General features: G+C 37.2%; 1 protein-coding gene across 1 annotated transcript in view; it reads left to right on the plus strand.

Moving 5' to 3' along the window:
• Positions 1-25171, plus strand: part of fa2h (fatty acid 2-hydroxylase) — a 40112-nt gene that overhangs the window by 11859 nt on the left and 3082 nt on the right. Inside the window, exons 2-6 of the mRNA XM_077568974.1 lie at positions 19979-20098; positions 21806-21948; positions 22040-22140; positions 22265-22437; positions 24366-24618. Of these exons, the coding sequence (XP_077425100.1) occupies positions 19979-20098; positions 21806-21948; positions 22040-22140; positions 22265-22437; positions 24366-24618 (790 nt within the window). The remainder of the gene's footprint in view (positions 1-19978; positions 20099-21805; positions 21949-22039; positions 22141-22264; positions 22438-24365; positions 24619-25171) is intronic.

Raw genomic sequence — 25171 nt, forward strand, 5'->3', positions numbered from 1 at the left:
AATCAAGCTAGTCAAGCACATTGAACACGTCACTAGATGATGTTGAAATACACTTGTCAAGATTCCTTTACACATTTGTATTTAACTTTGTTGTCTCATCTGTACATTCTGCTTATTATTACTGTCATGGGCATGAATGTCATATTACCTTTGGGCTTGTAGTGACTGATTATAACCATTCTTTAAGTAACATCTGAGTTTTTAAAAGGGACTGTCATGACAATTTTGCTATGTATTTGCTTGTTACTAACGTTTATTTTTTTAGTAGTTTTTCCAGTTGAATACATTTTGTAGAAACGTCATTGTTATTTACGTCACAACGCATTCAGTGAACGTCTGCAGACTCTCTGCCGAGCAATGTGAAACGCCTACAAGGAAAGCAAGTTAAACCTCATAGCGTTCCTAAAGAAATATGCGATTGGGAAAGTCCAGACACATTCAAGAGTTTTGAATGTCTCTTTAGGAACCCTACGGAGACTTACCTTGCTTAAATAATATAGAGCAAACTTGTCATGACGGTCGGGGTTCCTTTTAAAACATGTAGGTGAATTATGCAGAAATGATTGAAATGAGTGCAGAAGTGTGATGTCAGATGATGCAGATAATTGTTGCACCATTTAAAGTGACCAGTAGCACAGCACTTGTGAGACAATTTGTAATTTGCAATGAGGCAGAAATTTCTTGGGCACTTTAAAGTGTCTAGTGCTGTGGAATATTGATCAACGACAGTCATACAAATATGTAGAGTTGAAGCTACAATAACCCATACAGCATTAGTGTCACACAGGGATGGGGGAACTTGGCAAACTTTTGCATATCTCTTTGACTGCCAAAAACATTAAATAACGTTTTGTAAAATCCTATGGAGGAGTGCCAAAGACGTTAAAAGACGTTTTTTTTCAAAACAGGTGAAACTAACCATTTTCTATTGTTGATTACTCAAAAAACGGAATAAGGTAGAAACGAACTTTTTTTTTTTCTGATGGAAGATGAGAGTCCAATCTTGTTTTGGCAGTATGTGTGTTTCCATAGTCCAAACACATAATTTTCTATGGACCTTGAAAGATCAGTCAAAATGCTTAAAATCGGCTAGCACCCACGGCATCCCTGAAATTTTCTGAAAACGTCTGGCAGTCAAAGAGTTAAGGAATTGTGAGTGAATTGAAAGCAAGAGGGAAGAAGCTATTGGGATGTCTTCTGGTTTTAGGGTGCAGAGTTTGATAGTGCCTACCTGAGCGAAGGAGCTGGAAGAGGTAGTGACCAGGATGTGGAAGGTCCGAGAGAATTGCAGCATGCAGCATACAAGCGTATCGAGTCGAATCGCAATCTGACTGAATCGAACCAAATCAAATCATTCCACTTTAAAATGTACCGTTCTGTGTATGTATTGAATTGTCTTTTATTAGCGCAATGCACAATTGCAGCCAAAATCGTGATCATGATTAAAATGTTATCAATTGTGCTGTCCAAACTTCTACCCAGGCCTGCGGAATGCACTCTAAAAACAGTTGGGTTAAAAATAACCCAACTATGGGTCAAAAATGGACCGATCCTCTACTACTTTGAGTCAAGAAATTGGTCTTTCAGCATAAAACAACTTGTAAATATTAGTCAGTTCTAGGGGTGTGAATTGCCTCGTACCTGGCGATTCAGTTCGTATCACGATTCATAGGTCACGATTCGATTCGATACCGATTAATCCCGATACGAATCTATAAATTGATTATTGCGATTTTTTTTTTTACTCATATAAAAAAAAAATGAATCAGTAAACTTGTACATGTACACTGTAAGATTTATATGAAAATTTATTTATTTATCTGAAAATTCAGGTTGCAGTCTGTTTCATGTTTGAACCGCACTGAAATAAAATATTAAGGCTTAATGTTCCATTAATATGACATTCTTCCATGCTTAATGTGTGAATCCTAACCCTAAGTAAGACGTTTTGTTGAATATTCCCATAAAAAAATTGATGTTTAAAAAATCGATTCGGCCGTATATTGAATCGATTCGAGAATTGCGTGCTGTAATATTGCGATATATTGCCAAATCGATTTTTTCTAACACCCCTAGTCAGTTCCTTTACTTGGGTCAAAAAAAATGGGTCATTTTTAGGGGTGAGAATCTTTCGATTCCGATTTTTGGTTGTGCGATTCGATTCAGAATTTATTTTAGATTCAGAATAGATTTTCGTAATGATCTACTCCAGTCTGACTCGCTAATGCTAATTAGCACGTTACTCGCGGCACTTTCATCACTCAAAAGAACGACTCCACGCTGCAAAAAAACAACTTTCATTGGAATAACTTGATCGTGACTTTTTCCTTCTACTCTCTAATGTGGCTACAACTCAACAGTGTAACAGACCGCGTGGAACCACACTGCCCCTAAGTGGCCAATAAAGGCACACACAAACAAAGGTAAGACAGTATAAAATAATTTAAATAAAATCGATTTTGCGACATTTAAAATCGATTCTGAATCTTACTAAATGAGAATTGCGATTTTTATGAGAATCGATTTTTGGGGCACACCCCTAGTCATTTTGTATAAAACAACCTAGAAAGTTGCGTCAAATTGACCCATAAAGTGGGTCTGTCCATTTTTGGTCCACAATTGGGTTACTTTTGACCCAACTGTTTTTAGAGTGTGCATATATGCTTGTCCACTGCTAGCCGTGAGGTGCGTTCGAAGTATTGATCAGTGTGTCCTGCTGAACTGTTCCATGCGGATGGTCGCTGCAGTCTTGTACAGTATTTCTATTTTATTCCCTTTATTTACAACTCAGCACATTTATCATAGCAACCATATACACTATCAAACTTCTTGTATCTTCTGCTTTCTCCTTCATCTCTAAAATCTTGTATCTACATACTGCTTTTAAATGGTGCCCCAAGCGTTCAGATGGAAACACCACAATTGAGTAAACGGGGGTTTTCAGAACAAGCTTGAAATCCTAAAACTCAACCTATGAAACAGCTAATTTAATAGCACTTTTTTAAATTTTAAATTACCAGTACCTATATTGATGTACTGTATAAGAATTTGTCCATATCACACATCACTATGTGGGCTGTTCTTAAAGATTCATCTTTGCTAGGAATCCAAGCAATTTCAGGGTTTGGGTTAGGGTTAGGGTTAGTGGTGAAATACATAGTCAGAATTATACCAGAAGCATATTGATGGCTTTAAAAATAATTTAATCAATGTCAAACTTGCATAATTAACTTAATATTAGGGGGGATTTATGCACCAGTATATTATATTTGTGGCCATATGTATAATTTGTACCTGGTTTGAATTGAAGACAATTCAAAACAAATATAAACTTGGTCTCCAAATTTTTGTCTTTGAAATAACCTGGAAAAAGAACAGTATAAATTAGTTCATAAAAGTCGTAAATGAATGCAAAATTCACGTGTCTGTTAACTAGGAGTGTGGCGATATATCAATATTGCGATCAATTGTGATACTTTGCCTCCCGATTAATGATACGCCTACTCAAGTATCACGATATTTGTAGTTGATATACAGCCACTATAACGGCTCCATTGTTCATTACTTTTTAAGCAATTACTTGGCAGGCCACTAGAGGGAGCACCTCATAAGAGTGGCGGGGAAATGTATGGAAGTCTTCAGACAAAGAAGACTCATGAGCTTACTTTTACTTGTGTAAGACATTTATTATCTGTCCAGCGACTGACTCCGTTTTGCATACGTAACATTTTAAAACATATTTTATGGTTTCGGCTTTTTGAAGCCCACAATTTCTGAGGAATATTAACTCATTCACTGCCATTGAAGGCTATAGACGTCAAAAATTCATGTGAACAATTCCTATTAGTTAAACATTTTTTTCATTAGATTTTTTTATGAAAACCTATAAAAACATTTTTATTCTACATTTATAACAGATATAAACAATTGTGATAAATTATGAGTCAACTATTGAAGTCATGCGATTAATTATGATTAAAAAATGTAATCGTCTGACTAATTTTTACTTCTTTTTTTTTAATTAGGGGTGTCAGGTTTTCATACTCCTGTTAACAAAAGTGCGAATAAAAATGTTAAACTAAGAGAAATAGTTCAAATGAATTTTTGACGTCTATAGCCGTGAATGGCAGTGAATGAGTTAATATTGATTTAATTGGATTTAATATGTAAGACAATTTAATATGACAATAGTATTTAAGAAAGACACAAATTTGTTCACAGAAAGTGGCCTCTGTATTTGTTTAAAAAAAAAATACACTAAAGTTGTCACTGTGAAGTTGACACCAGTTTGAATATTTTGTTTCAGTGATGGTACAAAAAGAAATAATTTTCTCATTGAAAAAACATCAATTTATGTCCTGAGTAGTTTTATGGTAGATTATCGTGGATTTATTACCTGACCAATATATCGATAATCGCGGTATTGTCATATCGTATCGTATCGTGAGCTACCCAGAGGTTCCCACTCCTAATGTTAACTCACTGCAATTCTACCTGTAATTACTATTTGTTGCTTGACATTCCGAACATTTCTGCCGACGCTGCAGTAAGACAGTACAGACGTTGTGAAACGACCAGAATCACAAATGGTGACTGTGTGGACGATAGAACAAATGACTTAGTATGGAGTGCTCCGTAAGCATGTGTTCATCACGATGATTTCGGAGATTCGTTTTCGTTACATATTTAAATATCAGAAGAACGAGCGACAAGCTCAGCAACCGATGAAATAGGGTCAACACGTTTACAACATTAGAGCACAGGGTCGAGCATTGTGATGGTGGGTGTTAATATGTTAAACGGATGGAATGTTGGCGGGCAAGCAAGTCACGGACTGGAATGCAGACTTCCATCTGTGTCGCTCTCTGGTCAATGATGCGATTGTCCTCCACCAGTAAGCATTGGCAAGAGAAACTGCTGGATGTGGCAACATCCGTCTTTCACAATTTTACAATTGGCATCAGTCAACAGCCTAACACCAAAATGGTGTTACTGTCCGCTAGAATTGTAGATTAGATACTGTTAGACATTATTAACATTTTAATTCTTTATTTTATATATTAACCATGTTGAAATGTTTTATAGATGAAGAGTAGGTGAAATAGTGTTGAACTCAGTATAATTTGACCTTAACCTAAGCTGGTACACCTTGTTTGGTCTAAAATTCCCTCTCAGTGTTTACGCACACACATTCTCTTCGTGGGAGAGCACACACCCACACACACACCACTGACTCTGTTCGCATCATCACTCACGGCCACTCTAGATTTTGTTTTGGGAAAAAGTACCCTGAGAGTATATTTTGTCTAAAAATGAAAACAGGTGCAGTCTGTGTACGAAAATAATATTATGTAACATATTGTGTGAGAACCAATCTGTTCTACTCATTCTTAGTAGGAGGAGAAGGGGCGTTTACTTTCAAAACTCGATTCTTTAAAAGCTGGATTCCGCAAAGGGAAGGGGGCACATGGGCACTCTGAAAATTCCACCTTATACGTGATGTTCAGTGTTGTTGACGTGACCGGAGAATTCTCTGTTTAATAAATCATCCTTGCAAGGTGTTTTTTCTTACAAGAAATCTGTCTTCAAATGTTTTGGAACACGCAAAAGAGGACAAATAATTAGCCTCTTTCAATTCCGGCGTTGACCAAAATCACTGCACATTCGATCACAGTTAGAGTAGAAGATGGCGACTGGCTGTTGGAAGTTTAAAGGCTGCACATTGGATGGCGTCTTCAGCATTCATATCGTCCCCAACAGTGTGAACCGTCTCTCACAAGTCTGAAGAGCAGCTCTGAGTTTGCTTTCCTGGTGATACATTACCCAAGCTATTGTTTTCCTTTGCTGCCATAGAGACTGCTGACATGACACTCGGCCCTCAGGTGAAGGCCTCAGGTGGCTTCACGCTTCGCCGCAGTTCACACCTGATCAAAGGGAGAGAAGCTGAAAGCCGGATGAAGTCAAAAAAGAGATTTAGCTTGCTGTATTGATTTGAAATGTGTTGTTCGTGTGGGTGTTGGCCTCACAGCGAGATGTTACAATTCTTTTTCCGTCCTTGATGAATATTATTGTAACTGAAGCTTGATGGGGGTTTTTTTGTCATCAAAGGTCAGGCAAAAAAAATACATGACATTAACATTTATACCATCCTAAAAATATTTGTGTTTTTTAAAAAGACAAATCTAACAATAAGATTGTTTTACAATTTTTTCCTTGTAATCTTGTTAAATTTTATTCCTTTTTTTTTTAAATTTATGGAGGTAGGCAACTTATTTGGTGTAAAGGAATTGTATGAAATGACCGTAAAACGATGCGCTTGTACTTTCTCACTCGTTCGGGTCTGGTAACTTGACACTGTGCGTTCAAATTGGCAAACTACAGACAGCCTCTGATTCTTCTGTGTGTGTGTGTGTGTACACATGCAAACACACGCAGCCAGGCTTTGAATCTGGAATACTGGTCATTCAGGTCAGATTGGTTCTGTTAGGTATGCGACATGAGCACTTTTATTTTCCACTCATTTGTGTAACTGTGACATACTTCTAGTGCCCAAAAGTCCTTTTAAAAAAACGGACTGAATCGAAACGCCAACACCTGCGCACAACCCCACACATTGAAACATGCATTTAATGATTTTAAATTGCGTCATGGTTTTTACTGTTTATATAGTATCACTTTGTATGTTCAGTCACTATAAAATAAAACAAGCAAAAAGGTTTGCACTGGGCGTTGAAAGATCGTCAGCCATGACTGATGATATTTGAACATTTACTCTATGACTGTCAAAATCAATTTGATCTGTCCAGATTAATGAGTGAAATACTTTGGAGGCTTTCGTTCCTTTGTCTATTACAAGTATCACTTTTAACTCATTCACTGCCATTGACGGGTATAGACGTCAAAAATTAATTTAAACTATTTCTATTAGTTTAACATTTTTTCCACTTTTGCTAACAAGAGTATGAAAACCTAGGAAAAAAAGTGTATTGTAAATTTAGAACAGAAACAAAATTGGGATTGATCGTTAGTTAACTAGTGAAGTCATGTGATTAATTACAATTAAAAATCGCCTAACAGGCCTAATTTAAAAATATATATATAAAAAATAAGGGCCGTTTAATCGCAATTAATCGCATGATAATTTCATATCTGTTATAAATGTACAATAAAAAATTCTAGGTTTTCATAAAAAATAAAATGAAATGGAAAAAAATGTTAAACTAATAGAAATAGTTCACATGAATTTTTGACGTTTATAGTCGTCAATGGCAGTGAATGAGTTAATATTATAATGTAAATGCTCTTATTTCTTCTTCTCAATTTTCACTATATTAGTCATAAATACTTGCAGAAACTACAATGTTTTGTTGTCACACATTTTACTGTGCAAAATTCAACACAATATCTTATATAAGTTACACAGCCGAAATACAACACTAAAAATGTAAGGTTAAAGTTCAGCCCGGCAGTACAAGTATCATCAGCAAATGTTGCACTCGTGGTATCAAAAGCAGAATTTGCAGTTGAATTGAATTAATCTTCGCTTGTCTTCTTGCAGGTAGCGTTGGTTTAATTCTAGTGCCGTCACTATCGAATCTTTTTCCAATCGATTATCCTGTCGATTAATCCATCGAATAATCGAGTTATTGAGTCTTTCTATCCAAAATGTAGAGCCCACGTTTGTCAGCACGCAGCAACAAAAAATATTTTATGAAAAATGTAATGTTGGTGGATTTACTGGTTGCCACTGCTGGGCGATTTGACAATATATATTGTAAAGACAACAAAAAGTTCTTATCGTGTCATTTTCTTTCTATCGTGTCACAGCAAACAAAATACGTGTCGGAGAACGCTTGCTTGACAGACAAAAGCATTCATTCTTATTCTAGGAGGTACTAGGACCAAACAAACTCTGACATCGGTCGTTCAGGGACAGAACAGCCTGTATCAGGGGGCTCGATACTCTGAAGCACCCCCCGCAGGAATCCCCGAGGGACATGGTCCACAAAACACATGTAGTCTGGTTGAGCAAACTCCCATGCACCATCGAGGACCCTGACGAGGGTGTAGATCCCGAGTCCACTGTTCCACGGCCGGGACGAAAACCACACTGGAGTGTAAGCCCTCTATAGTTGGAACACGCCCTCCCTTCTTAACTCTTTTACTGCCAAAAACGTTAAATGACGTTTAGTAAAAACCTACGGAGGGCCGCCAAGGACGTTAAAAGACGTTCTCCAATTTATTTATTTATTTTTTTGCAAACGGGTGGAGGAAAGCCTTGGCCAGCTGTGGTGAAAGTTTCAAGCAGATCTAGTTAGCCTAATGACTATTTTTGGCCGCTAGATGGCAGCAATGACTCTCTTTTGACAAGATTGGGTAGGCGTCAGTAGAAGACGTGAGGCGGAGCTAGAGGGGACAATGGCTGGGGAAGGGAAAAGAACATGGCGACCGGTTGCAAGCAGCTCACGCTCGAGCAGTTTTTTCAAAGACGAAAAGCATCGACCAGTGCTAAAGGGCACATTGATGACGACGATGATCATCATCGATGATGATGATGGTGACTCCGAGGTTGACGCTAAAGTTGGAAGCGCTGACGCGGCGGCTATGATGACGTCATAAAGGTTCACGGGCTAGCGATGCTAACACCGGAAAACGCGGGGCACAACCGAGCACGCTCAGGCGGACGTTCAACCGGACGACGAAGAGTGCCCCGAGTCCAATGCATATTCATCGTTGGAGTGGGTACAGTCTGCTACTTGCTATTCCCCGCAAAAAAAGGCTGTCAAGAAAGTGTAACGTCTGTACGCGAAACGGACAATCGAAGTGAAACGTATCTGTTGTGCAAATCCTGCTCCGTCTCCTTGCACGCAGGGCAGTGTTACAAAAAGAAAAACTGTATTTGAAACATCCACATAATTTTAAATAGTACCACAGTTGCACACATTTGTAAATAGTTTGCGAAATTGTTTTGTCAAATTGTTACACTGTTGAATGGAAATAAACGTATTTTGCAATCTAAAAACACTTTTTCATTGTTGGTGGTGGTGTATTACAGAAGTAAAGCACTATTTAGGTGTTTGTGGCATCATTCATGGACAAAAAGAAGTGTAGAATTCACTAGAGTGCATGAAATAACATCGTTTCACAAAAAGCTCTTTTTCTCCGCTTTTTGTTTCAAAACAGAGCATTTCGGTGAAACTAACCATTTTCTATTGTTGATTACTGAAGAACGGAATAAGGTAGAAACAAACTAAAAGATAAGAGATGAGAGTCCAATCTTTCATTTGGTAGTATGTGTGTTTCCATAGTCCAAACAACATTTTCTGTGGACCTTGAAAGATCAGTCAAAATGCTTAAATCGGCTGGCACTGGCGGCATCCCGTTTCTGAAAACGTCTGGCAGTCAAAGAGTTAAAAGGGGGACCACCACCCCGGTCTGCCAATCCAGAGGCACTGTCCCTGATGTCCACGCGATGTTGTAGAGGCGTGTCAACCACGACAGTCCCACAACATTCAGAGCCCTTAGGAACTCCAGGTGGACTGCATCCACACCTGGGGCTTTACCACCACGGAGCTTTTTAACCACCTCGGTGAATTCAACCCCAGAGATCCCCAGACTGTGTTCCTCAAAGGAAGACGTGTGGGTGGAGTTGAGGAGGTCTTGGAAAGTATTTTCCACACTTACTCACGACGTCCCGAGTTGAGGTCAGCATCTCCACTCTACACAGTGGTAATGGTGCGCTGCTTTCCCCTCCTGAGATGCCGGATGGTGGACCAGAATTCCCTCAAAGCTATCTGGAAGTCAAAAAAAAAATTAAAAAAATCCATTCCTGTAACAAACAGAAAATGATTAAAGAAAATTGATTATGCTTCAGTTAATGGTTTGGTCTGTAACATATCAAAATAGTCACAAATGTCATTTTCTTTCTTTTTTTTTTTTCTTTGCTTTTTTTTAATTTTATTTTTTTAAATACTAAAAAAAAAAAAAAAATTCTATATATATATATATATAAAAAAAAAAAATATATATATATATATATATATTTTTTTTTTTTTTTTTGTACGTGCGTGTGTGTGTGTGTGTGTGTGTGTGCGTGCGTGCGTGCGAGCGTGTGTGTATTCATCAGTTCACCTAAAGCCTATTAACTCTTTCACTGCCACTGACGTTTAAAGACGTCAAGTAAAAACCTACGGAGGGCTGCCAATGACGTCAAAAGACGTCATCCAATTTTTTATTTTTTTTTTATGTGTGTCTCCATAGTCCAAACACAACATTTTCTGGGGACCTTGAAAGATCAGTCAAAATGCTTAAATCGGCTGGCACTGGGGACAACCCATTTCTGAAAACGTCTGGCAGTGAAAGAGTTAAAAAAAATCCCATACTAATAATATAATATAATAAATTGCCAAATGCAGAAACATCAATGTAAGTTATCACAATGTGATGGCTCTCGCTGACAGACAGAATTAAGTAACCAGAATTAGGTTTAAAAATTCTATATACGTAGACCATTTTCTTTCTAAAGTAAATGATGTTTGCAAGCAGGGCTGGCCTGGCCATCGGGTAAAGCAGGCAAATGCCCGCTTGGCCGGTGTCTTCTGGGGCCAAGGCCAATTCTCTCCCTCGTCCCAAAAAAGAAACCAGCTCACAATTTAGAGGGAGCGGCCCATTAATTCATTTACAATACAGAGTGGAAAAATGATGGCCCATTCCTGCATTCAGAGGAGAAGCCACAGATAATGCAGGACATAGTGAGCGGGAAAATGTAACTGCCAGTCAGCAGTTGTAAAATGTGGGTCATATGGCGACTTTGAAGTGACGTTACCTGCTTGCATTTCCTGCCTTCGACGGTAGGGAATCGTCATTACTCAAGAGTCACCCCAAAATCTTTCACTCACAGCACCTTGTTCGAGTATTCATGTATATCAACCACACTCATCATTATTATCCTTATTTTATGATCCTAAACTGTGAGCAAATGCTGCCAAGCCGTTAATCATGAATACAAATACATACGTTTCGAAAAACGAGGTCGTGCAAGTGCGTCACGGGGACTGTTATGAGACGTTGTTCTCAGAACTCAAATGCTCAAACCAGCAGACATCACATTTAAATACACCCTTGGGAACGAGTGAGGACAAGCAGTTGTTGCATTAAGTACAGGCACAGTATGCAAATGTGAGTGGTTATACAACAACGTGCGAGTGGGGATCATTTCAAGACAATTGCTTGTAATGTGCTACTTTTCCAAGACATCAACAACATCGCACCCGTGTATCAACTTCATATGTCATGACCCATCATCATCGTCATCATAGTTAGCAATTGGAACACAGAGAAATAATTTATTTTTAAAAAAATCACACACAATGTTACATTTAAAAAAATGACCGGTCTTAACTTGATACAGAATGTCAGCATTTAATGACATTTATCACATTTTAATTTCACAATAGTCCTGTATTCAACTTTGTTCTCTCATTATTTAGCATTGTGGACAACACTACAGACACTGATAGAGGCTAATTATTTGTCCTCTTTTGCGTGTTCCAAAAAATTGAAGATAAACTTCTTGTGAGAAAAACTCCTTGCAAAGATGATTTATTACAGAGAATCTCCGGTCACACAACACTGAACATCACGTAAAAGGTGGAATTCCAGGGTGCGTGTGTGCCCCCTCTTTTGCGGAATACAGCTTTTAAAGAATCCAAATCAGTAAGAGAACACCTATTTCTCCTCCCGTCATGAATAAGTAAAACAGATTGGTTCTCACACAATATGCTACATAATATTATTTTCGTACACAGTCCGCAGCTGTGTTCATCTTTTTAGACAAAATATACTCTCAGGGTACTTTTTTCCCAAAACAATATCTCACAAACAAATTGAACTGGATTTAGAGTGGCCGTGAGTGATGATGCTCTCAGGGTATGTGTGTGTGGCAAAATCTGTTCTTACGAAGAGAATGTGTGTGTGCAAAACACTGAGAAGGAATTTTTAGACAAAAACAAGGTTAAGGTCAAATTATACTGAGTTCAACACTATTTCACCTACTCTACATATCTATAAAACATTTCAACATGGTTAATATATGAAATAAAGATTTAAAAATGTTAATAATGTATAACAACACACACAAATGAACAATTGGATCCATTTGCTTTTTCCATTGCGCTCATACAGTACTACGACCAAATAAGTCATTTATTAAAGCGGCACCTTCAGAGTAGCAGTGATGGTAATGAACAAAAAACAAGAAACTGTGCAAGTCGGTGCAGAAGAAAATTGCTCAATTAAAATACCTGACAAATTATTATGAATTATTATGTTTTTAAATGGCAGGACCTTATATTTAATTTCACAGTAGTGATGATTAGAAAAACTGAATCAAAAATCATGTGTGGCCAGTTTTTTCCCCCAAACTTTATGTAAACCATAGTTTTACTAAAACAATCTTAACAAACAGTTTGATGTATTTTCCTCCTTACTGCTGATGTTGCTGTTCAAGAATGCTAGAAAATAAAGATAATTAGACATAAGCCATAAATAGTAAAAGCAATATACTAATATTTCCCTCTTGGAATTGAAGTGTAAAACTTCTGCTTTGAATCAAATCCTTCTTTAAAAGATTAAAAGATTACAATTTTAATTAAAAACACTACTTTGTTTTAAAAGATAACAGTGCTGCTTGTATTTAGACAGTTGACACTTTGAAGATAATAAGAGTAATATTTCAGTTGAAGAGTATAACGGTGTGTTAAGTTCATTTCATTAATTTGGTAATAATTGAAATCATGATTAGGACAATCATTTGTTTTTGTTTTTGGTACAAAACAAGAACATGTTTAAACATGTAAAAAAATTATTAAGACAAATCATTTTCTTTGAAACACTATCATTATGCAAGTTCCTTTTGGAGCAAACAAGATTTATTAAATTTGTCATTTTAAAATAAAAAGGTGCAAATATATCAATTTCAACAACTCAAAATTAGTATTAATAATCTTTTATTTTTGTTTACAATTATGCCGATTTTGTAATTGTGGAGTGCGATAACTGAAATTGTGATTGCATTTCGATTAATTGCACAGCCCGAGCCGATTTTTACCAATGCTGTGAATTTAGGGCAGCCGTGTCATAAACCTTGAGTGGTGGTCTGCACTTTGTAAACAAAAGTCAGTTGTGCATATGTTCATTTTGGTGGTTTTGGATCCGTACTTGGCGCACGCTTTTCCTTTCCGGCTCTCGTTGATGAAATGAATCCATCAGAATTCTGTCCTCCTCCTCCCTCAGTGGCCCAGTCGGTCAGTGTCAGTGTTGTGATGGTACCAGGCCTCATCAGCAGCTCTTTTGTTTTCTTTGATATTTCTTCTCCTTCTCGCTCGCACAGAAACGCCAGTGTTGTTTCTGACTCCACCCCCTCCATAAGTCCTTCTCATTGACTTTGATCTAGCCAGTAACATCATGCAAGATTATTCAGAGTTTCTTTCCCCTCCTCAACTTGGAAAAATGAATGTACTGAATGTTGCAAAGTTAACCGGTATGTGGTATACGTTTCTTAGTCACTTATTAACCAAACATCACACACGCACACATGGAGGAATGCAGTCAAGGTTAAAAAATAAAAATAAAAAAATCTCCAGTGAAACTTTAATAGATAAGAAGCACATTACAATGATTGCCGTCTAATATGACACTGGGCCAACCGGCCGTGTGTGAGGTTTCACTTTTTGCCTCACAACTGAAGAGTGTGCCGAAGCACTCCAATTGGTTACTGAACTACCTCCATTTGTTTGCCGTATGACTAGACACACATTATCATCAGAATATGCCTTAAAGTGTACAAAAAAAAAAAAGTCTAATGAAATGATAGTAGCGTGACTGTTCAGCCTTTTGTCAGAAATGAAGGAAAGGCCTTTCTACAAAATTGTTTGCCTTTTGGTCTCTTGGTATGTTTCCATCCACCTATTTTTATTCAAATTTTCAAGAAATGCAAAATTAAAATTTTTTTCCCACACGTTAATACTTGGGCAGGCCACCCAAGTAAACTGGCCACCACCCAAGAACTTTTCAAGAAAATTTATAAAAAAATATATATATATACTGTATATATATATATATATATTAGGGGTGTTCTATTCGGGAATATATCGCGATATTACTGCACACAATTCTTGAATCGATTTGATATGCGGCTGAATCGATTTTTAAACGTCAATTTTTTTACGGGGATATTCAACAAAACGTCTTACTTAGGGTTAGGATTCACACATTAAGCATGGAAGAATGTTATATTAATGGAACATTAAGCCTTAATATTTTATTTCAGTGCTGTTCAAACATGAAACAGACTGCAGCCTGAATTTTCAGATAAATAAATACATTCTCATACAAATCTTACAGTTTACATGTACAAGTTTACTGATTAGTATTTTCAAAATTTGAGTAAAAAAAAAAAAAAATCGCAATAATCGATTTATAGATTTGCATCGGGATTAATCGGTATCGAATCGAATCGTGACCTATGAATCGTGATACGAATCGAATCGGCAGGTACTAGGCAATTCACACCCGTAAAAAAAAAATATATATATATATACAGATTTCAAATCTGTTTTGAAACACTGATAACCAGAGTGGAAATACTACAAATCCAAAAAAAAAAAAAAAAACTAATAATCAACATAATGTATTGACATGGAGATCCAGCAGTAAGTAATTTAGAAATTTAGGCTATTGGCCTGTTTGGAAGTATTTACGTATTTTGGCCAAACATCGAAGGTGTGACGTTTAAATTTAGATTGACGTTGTTTATCTGGAAAGCTAATCTGAGTGTACTTTGCAGGAGGAATGTTGTTTGTATAGATATTGGAGTGTTTTGTTAGACCGCAAAAAGCCATGCTTATCGTGTCATATGTATACGTGAACGGAAGCTCAAGGTAAGCAAATCAGTCTCGAGGGATTTGTGCATGAGATGAAATTCCCCGCAAAGATGTTTACAATTTCTGTATTGTGCAAGAATTGACCATGACCTCATCTTCATCTAAGGCACAATAGATGAACACAGATTGCTTTAAGGTCCCATGCCACAATTTTCTTGTGTGATCATTATTATTATTATTACTTTAAGTGTTGTCCCGATACCACTAATACCGTACCGATACCACGCCGTGCGCTGTGTTCAAATTTCTATCCTGGTATCGGTATTGGCACAACACTAATTATTTTGTAATATTCCATGTTCTATTTTAAATGTCTTAATGGTCTTGGGCCTTCTTATCTCTCTGAACTGCTTTTACGTTCTTTACGCTTGCAAGCTCTGATGTCCTTTTGGCTGGCTAGGACGAGAGGGGCGAGGCGGGTTTTTACTGAACCGGGCGTCTAACAACCGGGTTAGAAAGATAGTCAGCAAAATAACTCGTACTTTATAAGAAGTGACATCGCTATGGTGTCAAAGGTCAGATTTATATGATATACAGTATATACTAGGGGTGTGAATTGCCCAGTACCTGGCGATTCGATTAGTATCACGATTCATAGGTCACGATTTGATTCAATACCGATTAATCGCTATACGAATCTATAAATTTAATTATTGCGATTTTTTTTTTTAACTAAAATTTTGAAAATACTAATCAGTAAACTTGTACACTGTAAGATTTGTATGAAAATGTATTTATTTATCTGAAAATTCAGGTTGCAGTCTGTTTCATGTTTGAACAGCAGTGAAATAAAATATTAAGGCTTAATGTCCCATTAATATAACATTCTTCCATGCTTAATGTGTGAATCCTAACCCGAAGTAAGACGTTTTGTTGAATATTCCCATAAAAAATTGATGTTTAAAAATCGATTCGGCCGCATATTGAAGAGATTCGAGAATTGCGCGCTGTAATATCGCGATATATTGCCAAATCGATTTTTTTCTAGCACCCCTAGTAGAAAGGGCTTAAATGACAGTGATATGGACACATTAAGATGACTAACCAACAATTAAAGGCCCTGAACTGGGGTTTTGTAACTTGAATTTTCTTATTTTAAGATTTTGCATAATCTAAAATGGAAAAAAATAGTAAGAAAAAAAAAGTATGAAAAAATACAGACAAAAGTGCAATATAGCTCTTTATTGTAAGCATTTTTTTAATCGTAAAAATCATCAGTTCAAGTGCTGTTCCAGTTTTGATAAGCTCATTTTTTCTTTTTCCAGTCATTCACTTCAAGAACCCACAAATAAATTGGATATTGTAAACAATAACATACTTTATTTCATTTTCCACTTTCTCTTGGGGCTGGCTAAACAATTTGGGCATTTCAACGACACTGAGCAGTGATCACGTGATCACAGAGCTGTCTATCAACATGCGTTACTGTGATTGGCCAATAATGTGCAAATCTCTAACTGAGGGCAAATGTATCACTTCTATTGAATATTCGGTTTATACCACGCACCCCGAATGCCTTGGATTTTCACAGGATTTTCATTTTAGGGACGCCAAGTACCAACAACGATACTTAGCACTGTGGGGACTCCATATGAAGCATTCCTTTTTTTGAATTTGGTGAATGTGTCTGAAGGTGTCAGAAGATCTGAGACCAGAAACATCCAATGACCCTCAGCTCTTCACTGAGGATGACAAAAAGCTGCACTGCTCATGCAAGCGGATGGTGTTTCTTCAAACTCGCATTGTTTTCAGTTCATACTCGCTGAAAAGAAAAACTTTGATGACAGGAGAAATTATGTAAATCACAAATGGGGAATGAAAAACAGAAAGCAAAACTTTTTATGAGTATCATTTGCTTTCTGTGCTCGCGAAGTAGGGGAAAAATATATTTAAATTAGGAATCGGATGTTTGTAAGAAAAATCTGAGAGCTCATTTTAAGGATCTGATTGCATTTTCTGACCGAAGCATTTTGAGGTTATATTGGTGACCATTGGTTGAAACCACAGTAAGCTGCATTGAAAATTTGAGTGTTTTTTTTTTGCCATATACTTTAATTTTGACAAAGCGTTCTAAAATCACCAGTGTCAGAAGGTACTGGTAAATTTAAATTCAGATCCAGGTAGAAGAAGTGTGCATCAATATTGGGGTGTGCCAAAAAATCTATTCTCATAAAAATCGCGATTTTCTTTTAGTACGATTCAGAATCGATTTTAAATGCCCCAAAATCGATTTTATTTATAAAAAAATAATTATACTGTCTTCCCTTTGTTTTTTGTGTGCCTTTATTGGGAGAGCTGTTCACGTTGTACCCGATTTGGCCACTGAGGGGCAGTGTGGTTCCACGCGCTCTAATACACTGTTAAGTTGTAGCCACATTAGAGAGTTGAAGGAAAAAGTCACGATCAAGTTATTCCAATAAAAGTTGGTTTTTTTTCAGCGTGGAGCCGTTCTTTTGAGTGATAAAAGTGCTCCCAGTGGCACGCTAACTAGCATTAGCGAGTCAGACTGGAGTAGATCATTACGATTCCTTGAACATGTCTAGATTGAAGCAAAAATCATTGTCAATCAAATCATTTTGAATCAAAAATCGTTCTTTTTTTTCTCTCTTTTCTTATAGCGAGCTCAGTATTGTTCATTCGATTTGACATTGTCATCATTGCTCTCCTTTTTTATTTTTTATTAAAAAAAACTTTTTTTTTAATATATATATATATATTTTTTTTTTTTTTGGTATGTGGGTGAGAATGTGTATGTGCGTGTGTGTGTGCGTGCGTGCGAGCGTGTGCGTATTCATTAGTTCACCTAAAACCTATTTAAAAAAAATCCCATACTAATAATATAATATAATAATAAATTGCCAAATGCAGAAACATCAATGTAAGTTATCACGATGTGGTGGCTCTCGCTAACAGACAGAATTAAGTAACCAGAATTAGGTTAAAATATTCTATATACGTAGACCATGTTTCTATAAATTTTGATATTTGTTTTTTATTTGAGGCAGATATTTTTTCCATTAAAATGTGATTTATGAGGAGGTTAGACCATTGGTCGATATTCAGTTTGTTTATTTTTCCAGTTAACAAGAATTGTTTTAGCGATAGTAAGGGCTACAAGTGTAGATTGAAATTGTTTATGTGGTAAGTCAGTTGTTATTAGGTCACCTAGCAAACACAAGTTTGGAATTAAAGGTATCCTACAGTCCAAAATAGCGGAAAGTTTTTCTAAGACTTTAGTCCAGAAATACATAACCGGAGTACATAACCATAAAGCAAAAATTGTTCTCAACCGAAAATCGATTCTGAATCGAATCGACCACCCAAAAATCTGAATCGAATCGTGAGACATTCAAAGATTCCCACCCCAATCAATATATTTTCCTTCTTTCGTTTACAAATCACCATTTTCTATACCACCTCAGAAAGTCAATTGTGTAGGTTCACATTTAAAGCAATTAAGTTACAATAAAAAAAAAAGTTTGTGAATGGGCACAACTTTCTATACAAAGAGATATTAGAGAGAAATTTGGGGGGAGACGTCATGGACCATTTTTCTCCACATAGTAATGGGGGAGTTCAATAAATTTGACAGTGTTTGCTTGTCTTCCATGACTACAGTATACCATACGGACAGCCCATTTAGACTTTTTTTAAATGACATTTTGGAGACTGTGAATGCGACTGAACTTCCCAGCTACATTCAGGGCAGTTCATGTCCACCTGTCCGTGTTTTTGCACAAAGTCACCTCTGGCTAATAGAAACACTATCAAGTTTAAACTTGATAGAAAAGTCAGTTGCAGTTGATTCTCAATAATAAGTACAACTAGAAAAATTCCCGCGGAAATTTTGAATGGGACTGCTGACTCTTGTAAATGAGCTGAACAGTTTAAAATTTAAACGACTGGAATCGGTCAAGAAATATGGAAGTTAACCATAATCAACATCAACTAAAAGTATCTCACTGTCCCTTTAAGAAAAATGCACTTTTCACGCACACACATTTGACTTGGAGACGTCACGCACCCACATTCCATTGATATTGTATGAGAGACGCACACCTCGAACAAAAGCCTCTCACGACTTAACGGTTCAAGATGCAGATTCAAGAAATGGCTCGTTAGAACGGCAAGGGTTTGGGGAACGCGAGCATGTTCTCACTTTTTTAATCAGATGAAAAATGACCAAATGAGAGCAGGTTGAAAACTTATGATTTATCCAAAATGAAGAGGAAAAAGGAGGCAAATTTAACATGGAAAAGATAGGCGAGTTAGTCCGACTTCTCCTCGCTTAAAGTGAAAATAAAGGTACTAAATGACACCTTAGCCAAATAAAAGTTAGTTTGTCTGAAAGAAGAGACTTGTCACTACAAAATGTGAGAATTTGATGTCTAGTGAGCAAAGATTGTGGCCATGGTGACGAGTTGAAGTGAAACTTTTGACTTTTGGAAATATATTTTTTTGGTTCCCGCCACTCAAAGCTTAATTGCTCCATAGAGTGCAATAGAAGGCTATTTCACTCACTGTCTTTGAACCCGCACAGGGGGGAGAGCTTTCATTCCTTAAAATAAATTTCGACACTGAGCTAAAGATGGGAAAAATTGCTACAAAATGAGCTAAAATTGATATCGGTCGGATAACGTATGCGCGCGCAGCGTGTCTTGGAAAAAGGTGCTTGATCTGTAATTTGTCCCCCTTTCTCCATTCATTTCCTATGGGAGTTTTTTGGGAGTTTTGGGGGAATTGCGTCGCCATGGTAACTCAGAATTCCTAGAAAAGTAATGCCGCACCGAGTCAGATCGAGCCGCATCGTTTGATACCTCTTTTGTCCCGGTGCGATCTACGGTACGGGCCGCATTTTTGCGGAAAAATCTGGGGATTTTCTAGGGTGGAGAGTAATATGTGCTGCTTTCAGCAGTCCCATAATAAGATAGTACATGGTCATCGCCATACAAACAATAATTACGTAATAAGTACTTTTACTTTTCATTTGAACTTTCTGTTCATCATCTTTTGTCATTTTCCCTTATTTTCTCCAGAATCTGAGAGAGAGGAGGAACTCCAGTAAACAGGCAGAAGAAAAAACCTCTGTAGCGGCGGAGAAAGATGACGACCAGAACGCTCCATATAATCTCTGCAGCTCCGTGGACCTTGAAAACGTATGAAAGCTACTTTGTGTTCTCGATTCTTTATTGTGTCCCATTAATGAATGACTCTTGACCTGAAGGCTAGCTTACTTCACCTTCTGTCTGAGGTCTTTTTTTAAAATATAAACCACCGGATTGCAGGAAGTTGTACAAAGTGGCGAGTGACCGAGTGCGTTTAACTGGACAAAAGGTAAATGGCCATCAGGTCATTCACCTCGCCCTTCTCCATAACTGCCATTGTTTGTTTTGTTCACTCTGGACTACCAATAGTGTTTACCAACTGCTATGAAGCAAAGTTACCTATTATTTAACATAAAAAATAAAAATACATAATGCTTGTTCCCTATCATAATACGACTAGGCAGGGTTTGCATGTCTTTTCAAAATAAGGTCAGCTGTGCTTTTATTGTATTTCATTGAGACGTGTCACACTTTTCAAGGAGATGAACGTATTCAACCCCCTGTTTCTTTTTGTCTTTTATACTCTTGTCAATATTAGACATTGAACCCGGCATCGTTATCATTGTTCTCGTCAACCAACGCATAAGGCTGGCATTTCGGTCATTCTGGATAAATATTTACCAGCGGTGGCTGAAAAAAGTCAAGAGTATAATGATGTTCTTGCAGGTAGAGGAGAGGGCAAGGCTCCCTTGTAAAGCCCCCCCCAAAAAAAACCTTTAAAGCTGAAACTGTGACATTAGCCTGCATCCTGTAAGACATTCCTATTAGAGGGGATCATTTCTTGCCTTGACAACCCAATGCTGTTCATTGAGGCATATACCGATACAACCTCATTTAGCATGACAGTAAGATGTACGGCGCCACATAATCGCTTAGAAATCCTAACCTTGTGAAAACAAAAGACACATCCCACCTTTAGTCTTTCATAAGCAGCTGTTGCGCTCATATAAAACACTCCCATTTGCAGTGTGACGTAGGGAAAACCAGTTTGTCAGGTCATTAGGCAAGAGCTTACATCGACTCATGCAGGATGATTTCTTTTGTTTTTGTACTACATAGATTTAAATGTTCAAATAGGCAGACTACGGGTAAAGTCGTAGTTATATTTATTTTTAATCCAAAAACGAGCTGGACAGAATGATCTTATTTGACCAAAATAGTCATAAATAATGCTCTTTTCATTTGTAATTAAACTCACCTGCAGCAAGCAACAGGTGCCTGCAATTTAGAAATCAAGAGACTTGCGGCGGGTTAAAACGTGGGAAGGCGTCTCACTTTTTTTTGTGTTGTGTGTCTTTGTGCGCCACGTTGCGCATGGAGAACATAAATAGCGTCATAGGAATTGAAAGCCAAGATTCAAACTTGCTGCGCTATCACAGTGGAGTTTATGTAAATTATGTTTTTTTTTTCATTCAAACTGTGTAATTGTATGATGATTTGAATCAACCAACCATCCAGCCATTGCCCGATCGTCTTTCCACTTAGATCAGTCATGACTTTTGCGTGCACGTGTTCGTAGCTGTCTCAATTTGCGTTAAGATAAAGGATTTACGACAGATGTGATTTAGGAAAAAATTGCCGTAAAGAGCTGGGGAGGGGGGTGGATAGTATCAGTTGAATGAAACAAGTTTGGACAGCCCACTTCTCCCTCAAAAAGTTGCAAGGCTGGTCTGACAACCATTCCTAGTGTTCTGGCACCACCTGCTGGTGGCTAAGTGAAATAGCTCCCTGATGTCATGCATGGTCTGGTCCTGTCAGGATTTGGTGGACTGGAGGAAGCCGCTGGCGTGGCAGGTTGGCCACTTAGGAGAAAAATACGACGCCTGGGTTCATCAGCCGGTCGACAGGCCCATCCGACTGTTTGGAAATGCTTTCCTTGAGGCCAGCACCAAGACTTCCTGGTATTATTTTAAAATGACAATGAACTATTTTTGGAAGAGAATTTGTTGACAATTGTTTAAAATTCTCTGATTATAATTCAACATCACACAGGTACTGGGTGCCAGTGGTGTGGCTTCCTCTTGTGTGTTATCTGACTTGGTCCTGCTACACCACTCTGGCAATGGGCACGTCCAGAATACGTATCACCTCGGGTAACATATACACACATGAGACTCATTTACCATTCAGAAATGCCACATGTTCTCTAATCCTGACATACTGGCTTATCTGTACATTCGTCATTGTTTTTAATATCGTGCGTGTGTGTCTCCACAGACTTGTCTGTCATGATCCATAAGTACACTTTCCCACTTCTCTTCATGATGGGCTGGTTCTTGTGGTCATTCATCGAGTACTGCATCCATCGCTTTGTCTTTCACATGAAACCACCAGCTCATAACTACTACCTCATCACGCTACACTTTCTCCTGCATGGACAGCATCACAAGGTACGAACAAATGGAGGCATCGAAACACGACTTTAATTGATTTGGAGCCACACGTGATATTTGGTCAGTATTAACTCATTCACTGCCATTGACGTCTATAAACGTCAAAAATTCATTTGAACTATTTCTATTAGTTTAACATTTTTTTTTTCACTTTTGCTAGCAAGAGTATGAAAACCTAGGGGGAAAAAAATTATTGTAAAGTTAGAACAGATATGAAATTTGTGATTAATCGTTAGTTAACTAGTGAAGTCATGTGATTAATTACAACTAAACATTTTAATCGCCTGACGGGCCTGATTTAAAAAATATATTAAAAAATAAGGGTCGTTTCATCGTAATTAGTCGCATGATAATTTTACATCTGTTATAAATGTGCAATAAAAAAAATCTAGGTTTTCATAAAAAATTAAATGAAAAAAATCTAACTAATAAAAATAGTTCACATTCATTTTTGACGTCTATTGTCGTCAATGGCAGTGAATTAGTTAATAACGTGCATATAATCATTGATCTTCATAAATATCAGTCCTATGCTTGTGGTGCTGGTAGTGAGGGACGAGTGAAGCTTCATGAAGCACTTGTGATATATATTTTTTTTTACTCCTGTAGATGGCACTCTTGCTATAAAGATGCAGTGGAAATGTAGTCAATTGGCATTGCACTCGTCTAGCCTTTATGTTTAAACCAAAAACACCATCTAGAGGAAAAGGAAAATAGTGCAAGTGCTTCATGAAGCTTCATTTTCCCATCACAAACGGTCTCTTTCTCCCAGCACAATTCCTGTTAAAATTCATGGACCTAGCATGAATCGCATAACTTTCCAGATGATTATCAAAATATTGTGACAATGATAGCGATATCGCAATAGAGTGATTATTATTAAGTAGATATATTTGGGAAGAAATGTGCCATGATACATCCCACCTTCTATGAAATGATGGAACTTTTGTAGAGATGCATTAAGCATATGAATATGAACACTTTTTTAACTCATTCACTGCCATTGACGGCTATAGACGTCAAAAATTCATTTGAACTTTTTCTATTAGTTTAATATTTTTTTTCCCCCTTTTTGCTAACAAGAGTATGAAAACCTAGATTTTTTTATTGTATTAGAACAGATATAAAATTTGTGATTAATTGTGAGTTAACTAGTGAAGTCATGCGATTAATTACAATTAAAAATTGTAATCGCCTGGCGCCCCTAATTTTTAATAATCTTTTCGTTTAAAAAAAAAAAAGAAGAAAAGATTATTAAAAATTAAACAAAAAATGTGGGGGGTGGGGTTAAAAGAAAAGATTATTAATAATTAGGGGCATCAGGCGATTAAAATTTGTAATTGTAATTAATCGCAGGACTTCACTAGTTAACTCACGATTAATCACAAATTTGATCTGTTCTAAATGTACAAAAAAAATCTAGGTTTTCATACTCTTGCTAACAAAAATGGAAACAAAAAAGTTCAACTAATAGAAATAGTTCAAATGAAATTTTTAAAGTCTATAGCTGTCAATAGCGGTGAATAAATTTAATGTACGCTACACATGATTTACCTTCATCATGTAGTATTTCCATCCTTAAATTGTCAAAGCAGTGATGTGTTTTTTTTTTTACCCTTACAAAGATTATGATATGCTCAAAGCACTTCCTCTATATTTTATATTGACTTCAACAGAATTCTTGTTTTTCTTTCTTATTTAGATCATTTTGAGTACTCAATCCCAATGCTAATATATGCATGAATCACTTCCCAACTCTGTGAAGTGTAAATAAATAAATTAATTAATTAATAAGGTTTTCTTAGGTTGTCATCTCTTGGTTTATTGACACACAGTATAATGATAGCGTGCCCCATTCACATCACGTCGGAAAGTCCGACTTCTTTCCCGTTTCCACTTAAATCGTCCATGACCTGTTTCCTCAGTCTCCTTTCGACGGCTCTCGGCTGGTCTTCCCACCCGGTTTGGCCTCCTTCGTGGTTGTGGCTTTCTACACGGTCCTCAATAGCCTGCTGCCGGAAATTGTGGGGTTGTCCATGTTTGTCGGCGGATTGTGCGGCTACGTCGTGTACGACATGATCCACTACTACCTTCACTATGGCTCTCCAAAGAAAGGCTCGTACATGTACAGCTTGAAGGCCTACCACGTTAAACATCACTTTGAACACCAGAGAGCAGGTGGGCACCACACAAACTCCACTTTCACTTGGATTAGGATGCTTTTCTAAAGTGTGCTATGCGGGCTCCCTCTAGTGATATAACTACACCACTCCCCCCCCCCCCCCAAATGATATGGAAAGTTATTTCACTCAAAAATTCTAAGTAAATTTTACAAGGAGAGTTTTGAGTACATTTGATCAGTTTATTAAAAAAAAAAAAAAAAAAAAAGCTGCTCAAGGGTTGAGGAACAAACCCTCAACCTCCAAGTTGGGAGACAGCCACTCTATCACCTGAGCCGTTCTGATCCTGCTGTGTATATTGATGGTGTCGGGCGGAATCCTTGTAGTGTATCTCCTTTTGGTCTCTGTTTGGAAAAACTAGCAATGCCGTATTTTGGAAAACGGCAAAAGTGGCAGGTGGTAGGGTGGATGTCTCGCAAGCTGAAGGTCATGAGTTTGTTCCTCAGCACATGAGTAACTTTAAATAAAAATAATAATAATAAATAACATTTACATTTTCTGGTAAAATGTGTTCAAAACTCTCTTTGTAAAATGTACTTAGAATTTCTGAG

This window comes from Vanacampus margaritifer, chromosome 6, assembly GCF_051991255.1.
Source record: "Vanacampus margaritifer isolate UIUO_Vmar chromosome 6, RoL_Vmar_1.0, whole genome shotgun sequence".
Taxonomy (NCBI): Eukaryota; Metazoa; Chordata; class Actinopteri; order Syngnathiformes; family Syngnathidae; genus Vanacampus; species Vanacampus margaritifer.